Source organism: Copadichromis virginalis, linkage group LG3, assembly GCF_057382275.1.
Source record: "Copadichromis virginalis isolate Kocher_CV1m ecotype Utaka linkage group LG3, C_Virginalis_male_GT1.1, whole genome shotgun sequence".
NCBI classification, from domain to species: Eukaryota; Metazoa; Chordata; class Actinopteri; order Cichliformes; family Cichlidae; genus Copadichromis; species Copadichromis virginalis.
The window spans coordinates 34,486,125-34,499,278 of NC_140620.1; the positions used below are offsets into that span (position 1 = coordinate 34,486,125).

At 41.2% G+C, this 13,154-nt stretch overlaps 1 protein-coding gene across 7 annotated transcripts in view; it reads right to left on the reverse strand.

Annotated features, from left to right (window-relative positions):
- LOC146714304 (phosphatidylinositol-binding clathrin assembly protein) overlaps positions 1 to 13,154 on the reverse strand; it is a 112,402-nt gene that overhangs the window by 44,086 nt on the left and 55,162 nt on the right. For 5 of the 7 annotated variants that reach the window (XM_085450767.1, XM_085450771.1, XM_085450766.1 and 2 more), the window contains exons 3-8: positions 7,717 to 7,792; positions 7,386 to 7,488; positions 6,069 to 6,162; positions 5,433 to 5,544; positions 3,379 to 3,485; positions 171 to 212 (exon numbers count right to left, since the gene is read on the reverse strand). In XM_085450767.1, coding sequence (XP_085306893.1) covers positions 171 to 212; positions 3,379 to 3,485; positions 5,433 to 5,544; positions 6,069 to 6,162; positions 7,386 to 7,488; positions 7,717 to 7,792 — 534 coding nt within the window. The remainder of the gene's footprint in view (positions 1 to 170; positions 213 to 3,378; positions 3,486 to 5,432; positions 5,545 to 6,068; positions 6,163 to 7,385; positions 7,489 to 7,716; positions 7,793 to 13,154) is intronic. The other 2 variants (XM_085450770.1, XM_085450769.1) reach the window with 1 other exon arrangement.

A 13,154-nucleotide genomic window follows, 5' to 3' on the forward strand; every position in this document is an offset into this window, starting at 1 on the left:
GGTCAGGAGGGAGAAACAGGCATAGGCAGGGGTGAAATAAAGTGTGAGTCAGTGGATGAAAGCACAGAGAGAGCAGTGAGATAAGAAGTAGTGCTGCAGGAGAAACTCTTTGGGGGGAAAAAGGTGAGAAGGTTGGAATTAGAGAGGTGGACGGTGAGATGTACACTGACCTGTGAGAGATCTGGGATGTCACCCTGATCTATTCCAACTTGCTGTCGTCAAAAACAAAATTTACAAAAGGAAAAAAAAAGAAAAAAGGAAGGGGTCGGGGGTGGGATAAAATGGAGAAGGAAGCATAAAGAGGAGGGCGGGGTCCATTTGGTGAAAATAAAAGGATGAGAAAAGAAAAACAAAACAAAACAGGGGAATCATTACTTCATGCAGCGGCAGTGTCAACAAAAACAGAAATAAACATGAAAAAGTTTGACATCTCAACAGTGAATGACAACAATGACTGCACAGTGATAAACATGTCTGACCGATGAGGGAGAGCAGGCATGAAGGATGGCGTGATAACTCTGAAAACACTCATAAAGGACGCCATAACCTGCACCAAAACCATCTCCAAAACACTAGGACACGACATAAACAAGCTTATTTTCCCCTCTTTCAAACCTGTTGTCAAACTCACCTTCAGGCTTTACCAACAGGAAATATGAGTAACGTTTAATCCTGTTACTTGAAGATCGTTTGAGTCAATGAAGAAAAATGTACAGCCTCTTTAAATTATTAGACCAGGATAGCATTTAAATAAATAAATGATCTGGTCTGAAGCAAGGTTTAAAAGATTAAAATACACCCTCAGATGAACAGCAACAATATTGTGTAGTTAATTTAAAAACAAAAAACCTACTTATGCTGCTTCTGCATTGTAAGTAAGTGGACTGAGGACAAAAGACATCAGGAATGATCTTAGAGAAACAACTGCTGACAATGATTAAAAGTCAAATCCTGAGCAAAGTCCATCATTCTACACTGAGAAAGATAATTAACAACTTTCCCAGCAAACCCACCCCTAGGTGAAAGAAACGGCAAAAACCCAAGAGTTACATCTCAGATCTACAGGCCTCAGTTAGCATGTTAAATGTTAAAGTTCATGACAGCACAGTTAGAAAAAGACTGGATAAGTATGGCTTGTTTGGAAGGACTCTCAGGAGAACGTGTCTTCCTTCTAAAAAGAACACGGCAGCATGATTTAGGTTTCCACTGCATCTAAACAGACCACAAGATTTGCTGAAGAATGTCCTTTAGACAGACAAGATAAAAATCAGATGTGTGGTTGTAATTCACAGCTCGACATTTGGAGACAGCCAAACTCAGCATATCAGTACAAACACCTCACACCAACTGTCAGGCACGGCGGAGGTGGGGTGATGAATCTGGGCTTGTTTTGCAGCCACAGGATCTGGGCACGTTGTCATTGGGCTGAACATGAACTCCTCTGAATACCAAAGTATTCCAGAGACAAACATCTGTCTGACAGATAAGGACGAGGAGTTTGACTCTTTTTCAGCCATTCTGTTTTAGATTTGCTCCTGTGTTTGGGGTCCTGAATGAAATGCTGCGGTGGTACCTTAAGCAAACTGTGCATGAACAAATACCTACAAGCCTCAATGAACTGACTACACATGGTAAATAACAGCGGGACAAAATTTCTCCAAGATGATGTGAAAAACTAATGAAGTCCCACAGAAAACAGTTCCTTCAAGGTGCTTCTACAAGCTGCTCAGTCCTGGGGTGCACTAATTTTCTATAAACTGTTTGTGTGTTTTAGCTTCATTTTCTTAATTAAATAAGGACATTGTGCAATTTGTCATATGTTGCTGTTCATCTGAGGTTGTGTTTACCTGCTGAGGATTTTTTAAATTATGTCCTGATATGTAAAACATTAGAACTGAAAGACAGCATATTTTCTTTCCCCCCCCTTTTTTCAACTTTAACCAGTGGGCTTGCATGAGAGAACACAGATATCCTAAAGTAAAAAGAGTCAGATTGGATGTTAAACAGTCTTTACCCTGCTAGCTGCACAGTCCAAAGTCAGTAAAATGTCTGATTCAGCCACTGTAAGAATTAAACATGTGCCTTCCAAAGACGATATTTTAATTAGTTGGCCTCCAACTTATACTTTTGATTATTTATCCTGTTGTCATTTATCACAAAACAACCAAACATGAATATCAAGGGCACATTTCAAGTCAATCCAGGTGCTTTCAGTTATTAAACAAAAGCTTAAGAGTTTAGAAAAATGGGACGGTCCCATTTTAACAGGAGGCCTTTTACACTGCAGACATTTTTCACCAATCACACGACAACAGGGGTAAATCTCAGAATTAATGAAGACTAATGTCCAGTCACCTGAGTCCTCTCACTGTTCATGTTGCTCCCTTTGATTAGAACAGTTCTGAGCCACTGGTAATCTTTCTAACAGCAGGGCCTGAGCAAAAATGTCTGCTGTGGAAAGCTGCTTTCTTAAAATGATGCCCAACCCTCATGTGCAAATCTGCTTCAACAATCCATTGAACTAAAAAGGTAACACCTCAAGATCTCAGTTGTTTTTAGTACATTTACTACACTGACTACTCATCTTTTCGATGTAGCGTTAATGACCACATGGAGCAGACTCATCTGCACCAGCTCGCTACTGAGAAACATGTCATTTAATTTATGGATATGTCATAAACTGCATAGATGGCTTGGAAATCCCTGAAATCTACATGTTTGAATCATGTCATGTAAAACATGGAAGCGAAAAAAATATATGAATAGCTCAGAGCGCTACTCAAAAGCCAATTATAAAAGACAAAAGGAAAGTGACTGGGAACATTTATTTTTTTATGTACATTAATGGAGAGAAGATAAAACCCACTAATGTGGAAGTTACAGCAGCTGATCTCACTGTTTCAAGTCTGCTGAAACACCGGGAGGGATGGAAGAGAGGGGGCACCAGAGGGAAGACAGAAAGAGGGATGATCTGTAGGCGCTGGGCGAAGGAGAGCCACACGAGTATCCATCTCTGTCGGGGGCGGAGGGAAGAGCGAGGGAGGAGAAAGGATGAGATGGAGGAGTGTGGGGAGCAGAGGGAGAGCGAGCTAACGGAGCGCCTAACCACATGCTCCATCTTCGGGGTTATTTTGGGTGCATATATATGTAAGTGTGTGCAGCAAATGTGGGGCTGGGAGGGCAAGTTAGGAATTCTGGTTTGAAGAGCGTACAGTAGCTGTGTGAGCAAAAATGTGGCCCTCTTTATATGCACTTCTGGTTCACCATATCTGTAGGTTTTATGTATATATAAAGGTTTTTTGTTTTTTGTTTTAAAAACCTTTAAGGAAAATGGTCAAAATTGCCTTCAAAATAAGGTGTCTGCGTGGAAAAATATACCTCTGCCACTTTGAGGAACTCTGAGAGCTTCGTCATCCTGTAAAGGAACTTCTTGTAGATGTCCAGGGCATCTTTACACTGGTTCTTCTTCATGTCAAAGTATTTCTCTACAGAGAGGGAAAGACATACAAATTTAAAAGGAAAAAGGAAGACAGAAGTGTGAAGTACAGTACGAAAGTCAGAAGTCTTGAGCCACCCCTCATTTCTACTCGTTTGTCTACTAAGCAGCCAGACTTTGGAAAGTTTTCTTGAGTAATAGTTCTCCAGGTTTTCTACAAGTCTTTCACAGTTCTTTCTTTGGACATTGGCTGCTTTTTCACTCACTTCCAGTCCAGTTCTTATACCTGACCATTTTCAGAGCCATTCTTTTTCCTTGACTTAACAAATGCACCTAACTCAAGGCATGGACTAGTTTTGTGTCTTTACAAAAGAGACCGTTAGAGAGAACCAATTTTAAATTGTATCTTTAGGCACTTTATTACTTGCCTGTCACCAAAACACATCATTTGTTTGCCTTTGTTTAGTTGAGTCTATGAAAAAAGGCCAGTGATAACAGAGTTTGACAGGCATGAAATAACATTTTTGCACCAACGAGGTGAAGAGCTGTTAGCCGACAACTTGTCATATGCCAGCAAATCTGAGAAAACCGGACAAATGAAGGACAAAAGAAGAAGTGACAGGCCTGAAAAACTGTTTACAGCAGTTGAAGAGTATCTGAAAGTCATGTCCTTAAGAAAAAAAAAAAATCCAGCAAAGACCTGACATAGTTCTACTAGAGACCTGCTGTTCACTGAAGCCCCGTCAGAAATGGTCTCAGTGGAAGTGTGGCTGTCAAGAAGCCATTCTTAAGGAAGGGAAACAGGGAGGAAAGGCTGAGGTATGTCAGATTACAAGGCTGGCACAGACTGAAAATCAGTGACAACAGGTCTGATCGAGCAGGGAATCTGAATTTGACATTTTTTGTTCAAATCGGTATATAAGGAGGAGGTCAGGAGAGAGGTGGAGGCTCTGTCATGGTTTGAAGATGCATTTCACTCAGTGATGTTGGGGATCTTTTAAAAACTGATGAAATTATGAACGCAGAAAAGTATCATCGGATTATGATGAAAAATGCAATATAATCTGGAAATGGTTTCATCCATAACAGCATCATTTTTCAGCATGACAATGATCCCCCAAACACTCCCAATGCAGTAAAAGCATACTATGATAGACAAACACACAGTGGAACTCTATCAGTCATGGATTGGCTTCACCAGAGCCTGGACCTCAACTTTATTAAACCAGTGTGGGATCATCTCGACTGACAATGGAACAAGGCAGAAACGTCCAAAGAAAAGCTTTAAATGTCCTTTAAAAGCCTGGAGAAATATTCCTGAAGACTGCTTTAAGAAATTACAAGAAACCTTGTCCAAAGCCCCTTTTCCATTAGTACCTACTTGGATCGATTCGGCACAGTTTCACCACGGTTTGCAGGGTTTTCCATTAGGTCATAGTACCTGGTATCAGGTACTTTTTCAGCACCTGCTTGGCCGCAGTTCCAAACGATCCAACCAGGTACTAAAATGTAATGTCGTCATACTGCATGCCACCGATTAGCTGGTCAGTATTGTCACTCGAGAAGTCATGAGAGCGTCTCGTTCACAAAAATTTGAACCTCGGCAATGAGGGAAGTGGCTACAACATGGTGTTTCAAGAAATCAATTATTGAAACATTATTTTCCCAACAAAATATAGAAAATGAGGGGTAGCTCAAGACTTTTACACAGTACTGTAAGGAAAGGAGGAAGTAAAGAAGACAGGAACATTCATCGGCTGTAGAAAAAGAAGCTTTTGGCAGCTACATGACAGCTTGTCAAAACCTACTGTGCGCACACGTGTGTGTATGTGCTGGCGAGAGGGTTTTTATACATCTGCTTGACAAGAGCGTGAGTGTGAGGACACGCATAACACACACAAAAAACAAACTGCAGATATACCTCATCATTCCTGACACATGTAGGAGAGAAAGCTCGCTGTTTATCCTGCGTGTGTGTTCGTGTGTGTGTGTGTACCCAATAGGTTGATGACCCCTTCATTGTAAGCAGCAAACAGCCTTATGGAGTCCTTGAAGAGCAGCATGAAGGCTGAGTTGATCACACCGTTGGTCAGCTCATTAGGATTGGCCTACAGAGAAGAGAGGTAGAGAGTGAGAGGGTGAAGGAGGCATCGCTCTCACATCTTTCCAAAGCTTTTCAGAAAAATAAAGCATCTCTTTCAAATACCGACACCTCTCCCCCTTCGGCGTGAAGCGAACACATCACCACACACCGAGCAAAATGTCAATTTAGTTTAGGTGGAGGGGATAAAAATAAAAAACCCCATCACTTCCATACACACACACACTCCCTCAATACACATTCAGTATGCATTTCAATGAGAAACCATCCATTTTATCACTCTTTGAAGCTCGCTGGCACAAACCACAGCTCCCTCACCAATGAGTCCCCACCCAGTCCTCCCGTGCCCTTCCTAGACGCTCGCACTTAGATGTGCAATCTGTCCCCATAGTGTGATTTTTTTATTTAATACTCCTATCAATGCATTTCAAAACTTTACAAACGGTTTCAATTTACATTTTGATGAGAAAGTGAACGAAGCATGGCTGACACAGGACGCGCACATATGTAGCACACAAAGACACTCGGTACCTGGAAATCCAGCAGAGCGTCCAGCTGGTTCTGGATGATGGGCAGCGTCTTGATCAGCTTCTCTGTGTTCATGGTGCGCATCACGCCGTCAATACTGACAAAACAGGAAGCAAAAACGCACACAAACACACAATTACAGCAGGCACCTGGTGGACAAAATTTAAATTCTGATGCAAATTAAGAGGATTCACAAAAAAGGAATGAAGTGATGATCCAAAACTATGTGAAGCATGTAGTAAGTGAACCGATATTTTGCATACTGAAGCATCCTCAGTAGTGCAAAGTGCTTTTTTGAGGTGCAACAAATGGGAGACTGAAAACACTCTCTGATAAATAATGAGACTCTGCTCAGCTGGATCAGCGTGACACAGATTCAGTGTCATTCCACCGCGGCTGGACTTTCTGAAATTGAAATGATTGTGTGCACACACAAAACCTTCAGAAAGGATGCACCCACTTTCACTTGAAAACACAGGGCTCCAGGGAGGCTGTAAAGCTTTAGCTGAGGGATTAAAATACCACAAATGAAGTGTCATAATCTGCATACGACGGCTGCAATTAAAGGTTTAGTTGAGAGAGAGGAAAAAAAAGAACAAACCCCCCCCCCCAAAACCCCTGAATACCCCATAAATCTCCAGTTCCTCTAGTGGCCATTTGAGTGGGCCCAAAAAATGAGACTTTCACATTAAGATATTCAACTTTAAAGCAGACGTAAACATGTTTACAGCCAGATACAGAAACATTTTTGGGCCCATTGTTATTCTCCTTTTATATGCTTCCTACATAGTTTCATTCTCTTGGTGAAATACTGCGATTCCAATTCATTCAGTATTTTTCTAGAATTTATTATTATCAATCACTCAGCTCCAGCTTTCAGGAGCGGAAGTCCATTTTCTCTCCCCAATGTGCAGTCTATGAAAACCACAAATCTACTCAAGTTGACTGAAAACTATCTGCAACTTGTGTTTCATGTGCTTGTTTTTTCCCGTCCTAATTCTAATTGCTTATTTCTTTATTTCAGCAAGCTGGATGCAACATTTTCGCTTTTCCCTTTCTGCAATATTTCACATGCATCCAACAGAAAAATGTTCAGTTTTGTCTGAAATGTCTTGCGGGATAAACTCTAAAGAAAACAAAAAAAAAAAAAACCAAAAAAACTTTGTTTGCTGTCCAAGTTTGAGGTTTTGCAGAGAAACTGCTAGTTCTGTCTTTGTCTACTGCTTCTCTCTAAGTGCATTGCCAAAAGATAAACACAGTCTCCGGCTGTGTGACAAGATAAGTGTGAAATGAAGAGTAAAGATGACAGTGTGTGTGTACCCTCTCTTCATCTTGGTGAAATCCACAGCCACCAGTCTGTAGGACATGGCCTTCTCATTCAGGTAGCGACTGTATCGCCTGATGAAGGTTGACATGTCATAACCTGGTGGAGCAAAAAAAAACAAACTGTCAGAGGGAAAGAAATATCCTCAGTGTGAGTAATAAATAATATTTTGACACTACTTTTGACTTTTAAACACTTTCTTCTTAATTATCAGAAACATTATGGTGTTCAGAGTGATGTACCTCGAGGCAAATCAACCCCCATCTGGTTCTCCTGAAAGGAAATTGTGCTGTGAATGATCTTCACAGGGGTTTGTGTGTGCTTTACCTTGCAGAGCTCCCTTATCCAGGAAGTTGTTCAGGTTAAACAGAGTGTTTCTGGAGGCCAGGTACTGGATGAAACGCTGCAATAAGAAAAACAAAAGTTAACACTTGATTGATTTAAGGCTTGCAAAGTGCAAACTTAAAAACAAAACAAATGAACCCAGACAAAAGGGCTGGATTTACTGGAGTTTTGACAGATACATTTCCCACTGCTTAATCCTTCGATGGATGTGTTTTTCTTGGGAATCATCTTGGAATTATTTCAGTTACACCGCATTTGTTAATGTGGTTGCTTGTATGAATCCCAGATGGTTGAAAAGGCTGTGTGCAAATGAACCAAAAACACTTCCAGTAAGAGTCTGGAAATGGACAGTGACATAAGTTTGGTTCTGTAAAACAGATTTGAACTGAAACAATCCAACATAACTAAAGTGTTGATTCTCCGCTTCAGGTTTAAGTGGCGGAATAAAAAAATACAGCTTCAACCATTTAGAAATTCCAGCCTGTCTTTTATACACAGTCCCCACTATTTCCAGAGACTGAAATCTAATTGAACAAATGAATAATTTCCCATCACCAGTTAATGCAATATTGAAGCTTAGTCCCTTGAATCAAAGCTGAAAGTCAGGACTTTAGTTGCATCTTCATTGTTTCTTCACAAATCAAATGTGCTGGCATACAAAGCCAGACCAAAGCCTTTACCTCAAATCTCTACAAAATCAACACTGAGCATATGTACAGCTGGATTGCACTGCATATCAGTAAAGCATAATGCTGATGCACGATCTGTGAGGCTACAGTTGGACAAAGCGGAGCATGGTGACATGTTCAGAGTGTCATCTATGCTACAAAAGCGCCCACACAGCTACGGGCTGATGGGGATGTCACAGAGTTTAAAGACAGTTGGTCCTAAACCAAGTCAACAAATTGAAATTATGACCTTGTCAAACTAAGGGGTGGCGCTCTGACAGAACACAGAGCCAAATTAGAAAGACGGAGGAAAGCCCACAGATGATGCAAAAGACGCACATAGTTACTGAAGTCCTGTTTTAAAACCCCAAGATGAGTTTCTGTCATCGTGATCTTGGTCACGGAAAAAACCAGATGTGACGAGGAGGGACTGGTCTGAACGTGAAACCACTTGAGAAAAATAAAACTACAACAATCGATTAATCATGGCATGAGCAAGATTTACAAAATAGATTTCAGTAGGTCCTAAAATTAACGATCCCATAAATTCAGCAGCTAAGTGTTTACAAAGGTCAGGTCAATAAAACATTTTCTCATAGATTTCTATAGGACCAGACGTCTCTTTCCAACCCCAGCTATCATCACCTGGTGGCCTGCACAGGGCACTTGTGCACTGGCTTCATTTTGACACCTCAGTTTGAAAAGCTTAGAGTGTTGTTGTCACCCTGCTGGGCGAGGGGGCAGGCAGGCAACTTTGGGAACATAACTGGAGAACTAGCTGACAGGATTTGGTAGCAGGAACTGACACCATAGATGTACCTACTAAAAATCTGTGACTTCAAGGTCAAAATCAGAGGTCAAGTTTACTGAAAACCTTGTGAATGCATTAGCTTGAAAAGCAGGCTCCACAGGATTTTTTAAAACCGTGCCACAGATGTATTTACTCAAGAACGATATCATCAAGTCCACTTTTCCTTTATCTACTGACAATTTCAATTTGGCACCATTGATGGAATTCATATAAGATATGAGGCACCTAGAGGAGACTGTTGTTTTAATTTGGCGATCTATAAATAAAATATATTACATGTAGCTATACAAACGCTACTGTTTCAGTATTTTTATAACACTTTTCCCCAATTTGCATTTGACAGAAACATTTCTGCTGCCCAACTATTGTAGCTGTATGGATTTGCAGGCCAGGCTTATAGTTTCAATATTAAACAGTAAGGGTGGAACATCCTATAACCTGGTATAAGATGACCTGGTAACTATGTGTTCTACAACATGTGTCTCCAGGGGTTTTTGTGTCACCTAAACATTCTACCGCCACAAACTGAGGAAGCTACCTGCATGTTTTATTGCCTTTGGGTAAAACTAAGTTAAATGAATATGCTTTCAAAAATCTGTAGAAAAGGTTTGTTACTGTTCATGTGTGGTGTGTGAACCTTTTACAGGTTCTGAAGCAAGCGCGACAGGAGATGTCCCAAAAGTCTCAAGGATTCATCCTCTCAGTGACCTAAATGTGGAATCTGACCACCAAATCAACCAACTACATAGTCCCCAAGTTGAGATTTTTATCTGGATATAAAGTATTACTGGAGTCATTAGGCTTCCTCCCCTGGAAACTTGAATATCTGCACATAACCTCTTCAAAAACTGGACAGAAAAACACTTAGTGCCATATTTGCAGCATGAATTCTCCTGTTATAAGGGCTATTTAAATAACTGGAGACATAAAACAGTATCTACCTAAACACACACACTAACCTCAGACAGATAACAGTTTAAACCCACTAAAAAAGGCTTATATGGAAGTCTCCTTTAATATCAAGTACACAGTGGTATCTGCTTTGACTCAAACACTTCACTGCGATGACCAAATACTCATGTTTTATTTGCCTCCAGCGCATGTAGTCTGTGTCTAAAAATTAACTTCTCTATTCTTGTTTCTTAGGATTCCTTTAGAGTAGCTCACACAGAACTGGCAAGAGGAAGCAAATCATTAACCTTTGGGAAGCAGGAGAGGGTTGGCAGCACAATATAATAAACGATTATGCAAACAGCCCTTTGCAAATGAGATCAAATCTTGAGCTAAAAGTCCTCTCATGACAGTGACAAATCATGTCACTGCTGCCATTTAGACTTTCTTGACAGCTTTGTTTATATTTGAACATTTTCCCACTGCAGCGTGACGTAAAGAAACCTGATCCTGCCAACTCTTAAATACTAGTCGCTTGTTCTTTTTGACAAATCTGATGTCACCGAGCAGGTGTGGGAAGCCTTGTACTTTCCATTTTCCAGGAAAGGTTTTTGCACAGCATGACTGCTTTTTCTCTCGCACCTGGGAGCTGCTACTGTCCGCTGCTGGTCAGCTAACTTTGTTTGTTTCTTGCTTTTTCTTCTCCCTATGTGAGAGTTTCTGAATGTTGAAATATTAATAATGTGCAGCACTTTATTTATTCACTTTCTGAATCTTTGATTTTTCTGGCTAGAGCTGAATGAGCCAGACTTTTGGGAGGACCACAGTCTCCGAGTAGGTCCTGGCAGCTCATGCATATTTACTTTAGGAGAAAAAAAAAAAAGGTCTCAATCAATCTGGCAGAGAGCAACAAACCAGTGTTACTGACTTCCATTGCAAACAATCCCACTTTAACCATTATGTACAAGCTGTCCTCGACTTCAGACTTGACTTAAGAATTAGTAAGGTGCTGTCCAGCTAAGCCCTGTGCGGCTGTAAACCACAGGTATGTGCATTGTGGAAGGAGTCTTGGCTATTATCCACAGTTCTGGGAACTCAGGCCTCGGGCTTCCTGAAAGCATGTTAACTTTTAAGGCCGTCTCTGTCCAACTGACTTAAAATGATCTGAGATTTACCAGTTTGCCAATTCCCTATCTGGCAAATAACCAGCCCTGACTGGCTGGTCGGAGGATCTAAGAGAGGGTGTGTGTGCATGTGCGGTTGTGAGCACAAACACACTTGCAGGCATGTGTTGGATTCAGCTGCACTGATGTTTCCAAGGCCTCTGGGACTGTTTAAAAAGGCATAAAGAATGTGATTTGGTTCTTGTCCTTTTTTTTTTTTTTGCCTGTGTGCACACACACAAACCCCTATTCACACTGTAGGGATTCAACTTCCATCTGATAAGATAAGATAAGATAAGATAACCTTTATTAGTCCCACACGTGGGAAATTTGTTTTGTCACAGCAGGAAGTGGACAGTGCAAAAGTTATGACGCAAAAATTAGAATACAATAAGAATAAATACAGTACACAGCTGTACAGAATAGAATAAAATAATATACTATATACAGTAGAATAAAATAGAATAAAAATATACAATAAGATAAAAATAGAATACGAATGCTATATACAACTGAGTAAAAATACAACGATGCCAGAAAAGATTATTGCACTTAGTGTTATTGCACATGTGTGGATGTGTGTGTTTGTTCAGTTAAAGTCTTTGTTGTGGAGTCTGACAGCAGTGGGGAGGAAAGACATGCGAAATCTCTCCGTCCCACACCGTGGGTGCCGCAGTCTCCCACTGAAGGAGCTGCTCAGTGCTGTCACAGTCTGCTGCATGGGGTGGGAGACGTTGTCCAACAGGGATGACAGCTTAGCCGCCGTTCTCCTGTCACTCACCACCTCCACTGGGTCCAGAGGGCATCCTAGAACAGAGCTGGCCCTTCAGATCACCCTGTTCAGTCTCTTCCTGTCCCCAGCAGAGATGCTGCCGCCCCAGCAGACCACACCATAAAAGATAGCAGAAGCCACCACAGAGTCATAGAAGGTCTTCAGGAGTGGGCCCTCCACTCCAAACGACCTGAGTCTCCGCAGCAGGTACAGCCTGCTCTGCCCTTTCCTGTAGAGGGCGTCTGAGTTATGAGTCCAGTCCAGTCTGTTGTTCAGATGAACACCAAGGTACCTGTAGCTGTCCACAGCCTCAATGGAGGCTGTGGACAGAAATTCAGTCCCCAACAACTTAACCATTGATTTGGAGATTTTCGGTCTGGTATTGGAGGGATGTTACGGTCACCATTAAAGTTTAAGTTGAGGTCAAGGCCAGGAAGCTGCAGGGTAGTTAATGTAAGAATAGCTTAGACTGGCATCAAAATAAGTCTGACAACATCATTGGGTTATTCCTGACAAAGTCTGACATGTTTAATAAAAAAATGAATTAACAAAAAAAAGTTAATTAATCTGCCCGCTATTGTTTCAACCAGTTAATACTTTGCCTATGAAAAAATCTACGTAAAAACTAAAACTAAGCTGATAAAATTTGGGCCCATCTCTCCTTTGTGGACTGCACTACATCCAAGCATGGCTGCTGCTCGATTGCTTCCGGGAAGTGCTGAGACACTCATCCACTACTGAAAATAGACTGAGCGATACGGGGACAAACTTTCAGAAATGCATTTCCTTCAAATAGATCTTGTTAACCAAAGTCTTTGTCTCTCTACCTCAGTTACACGGACCTAGAGACTGGTCCGCAACCATCTGGAAACCTCTCGAAGGAAGTGAAAAATGTGAATTTCCCAACCACTTGGCAAGTGGCTGCTGTAAAATAAGCTGGAAGTCAAAACTGCAACAGATTAAAATCTAAAAAGCCGCCCTACAACAATGCAACTTCAAGGACAGAACAGCACTTGAACATTTCAGCAACCCTCTGTAACGTTTAATGGAGAGCAGATTTCTGTTGCATTGTGAATCGTTTTCGACAGCGATGAGGTCTGCTATCAACATTCATG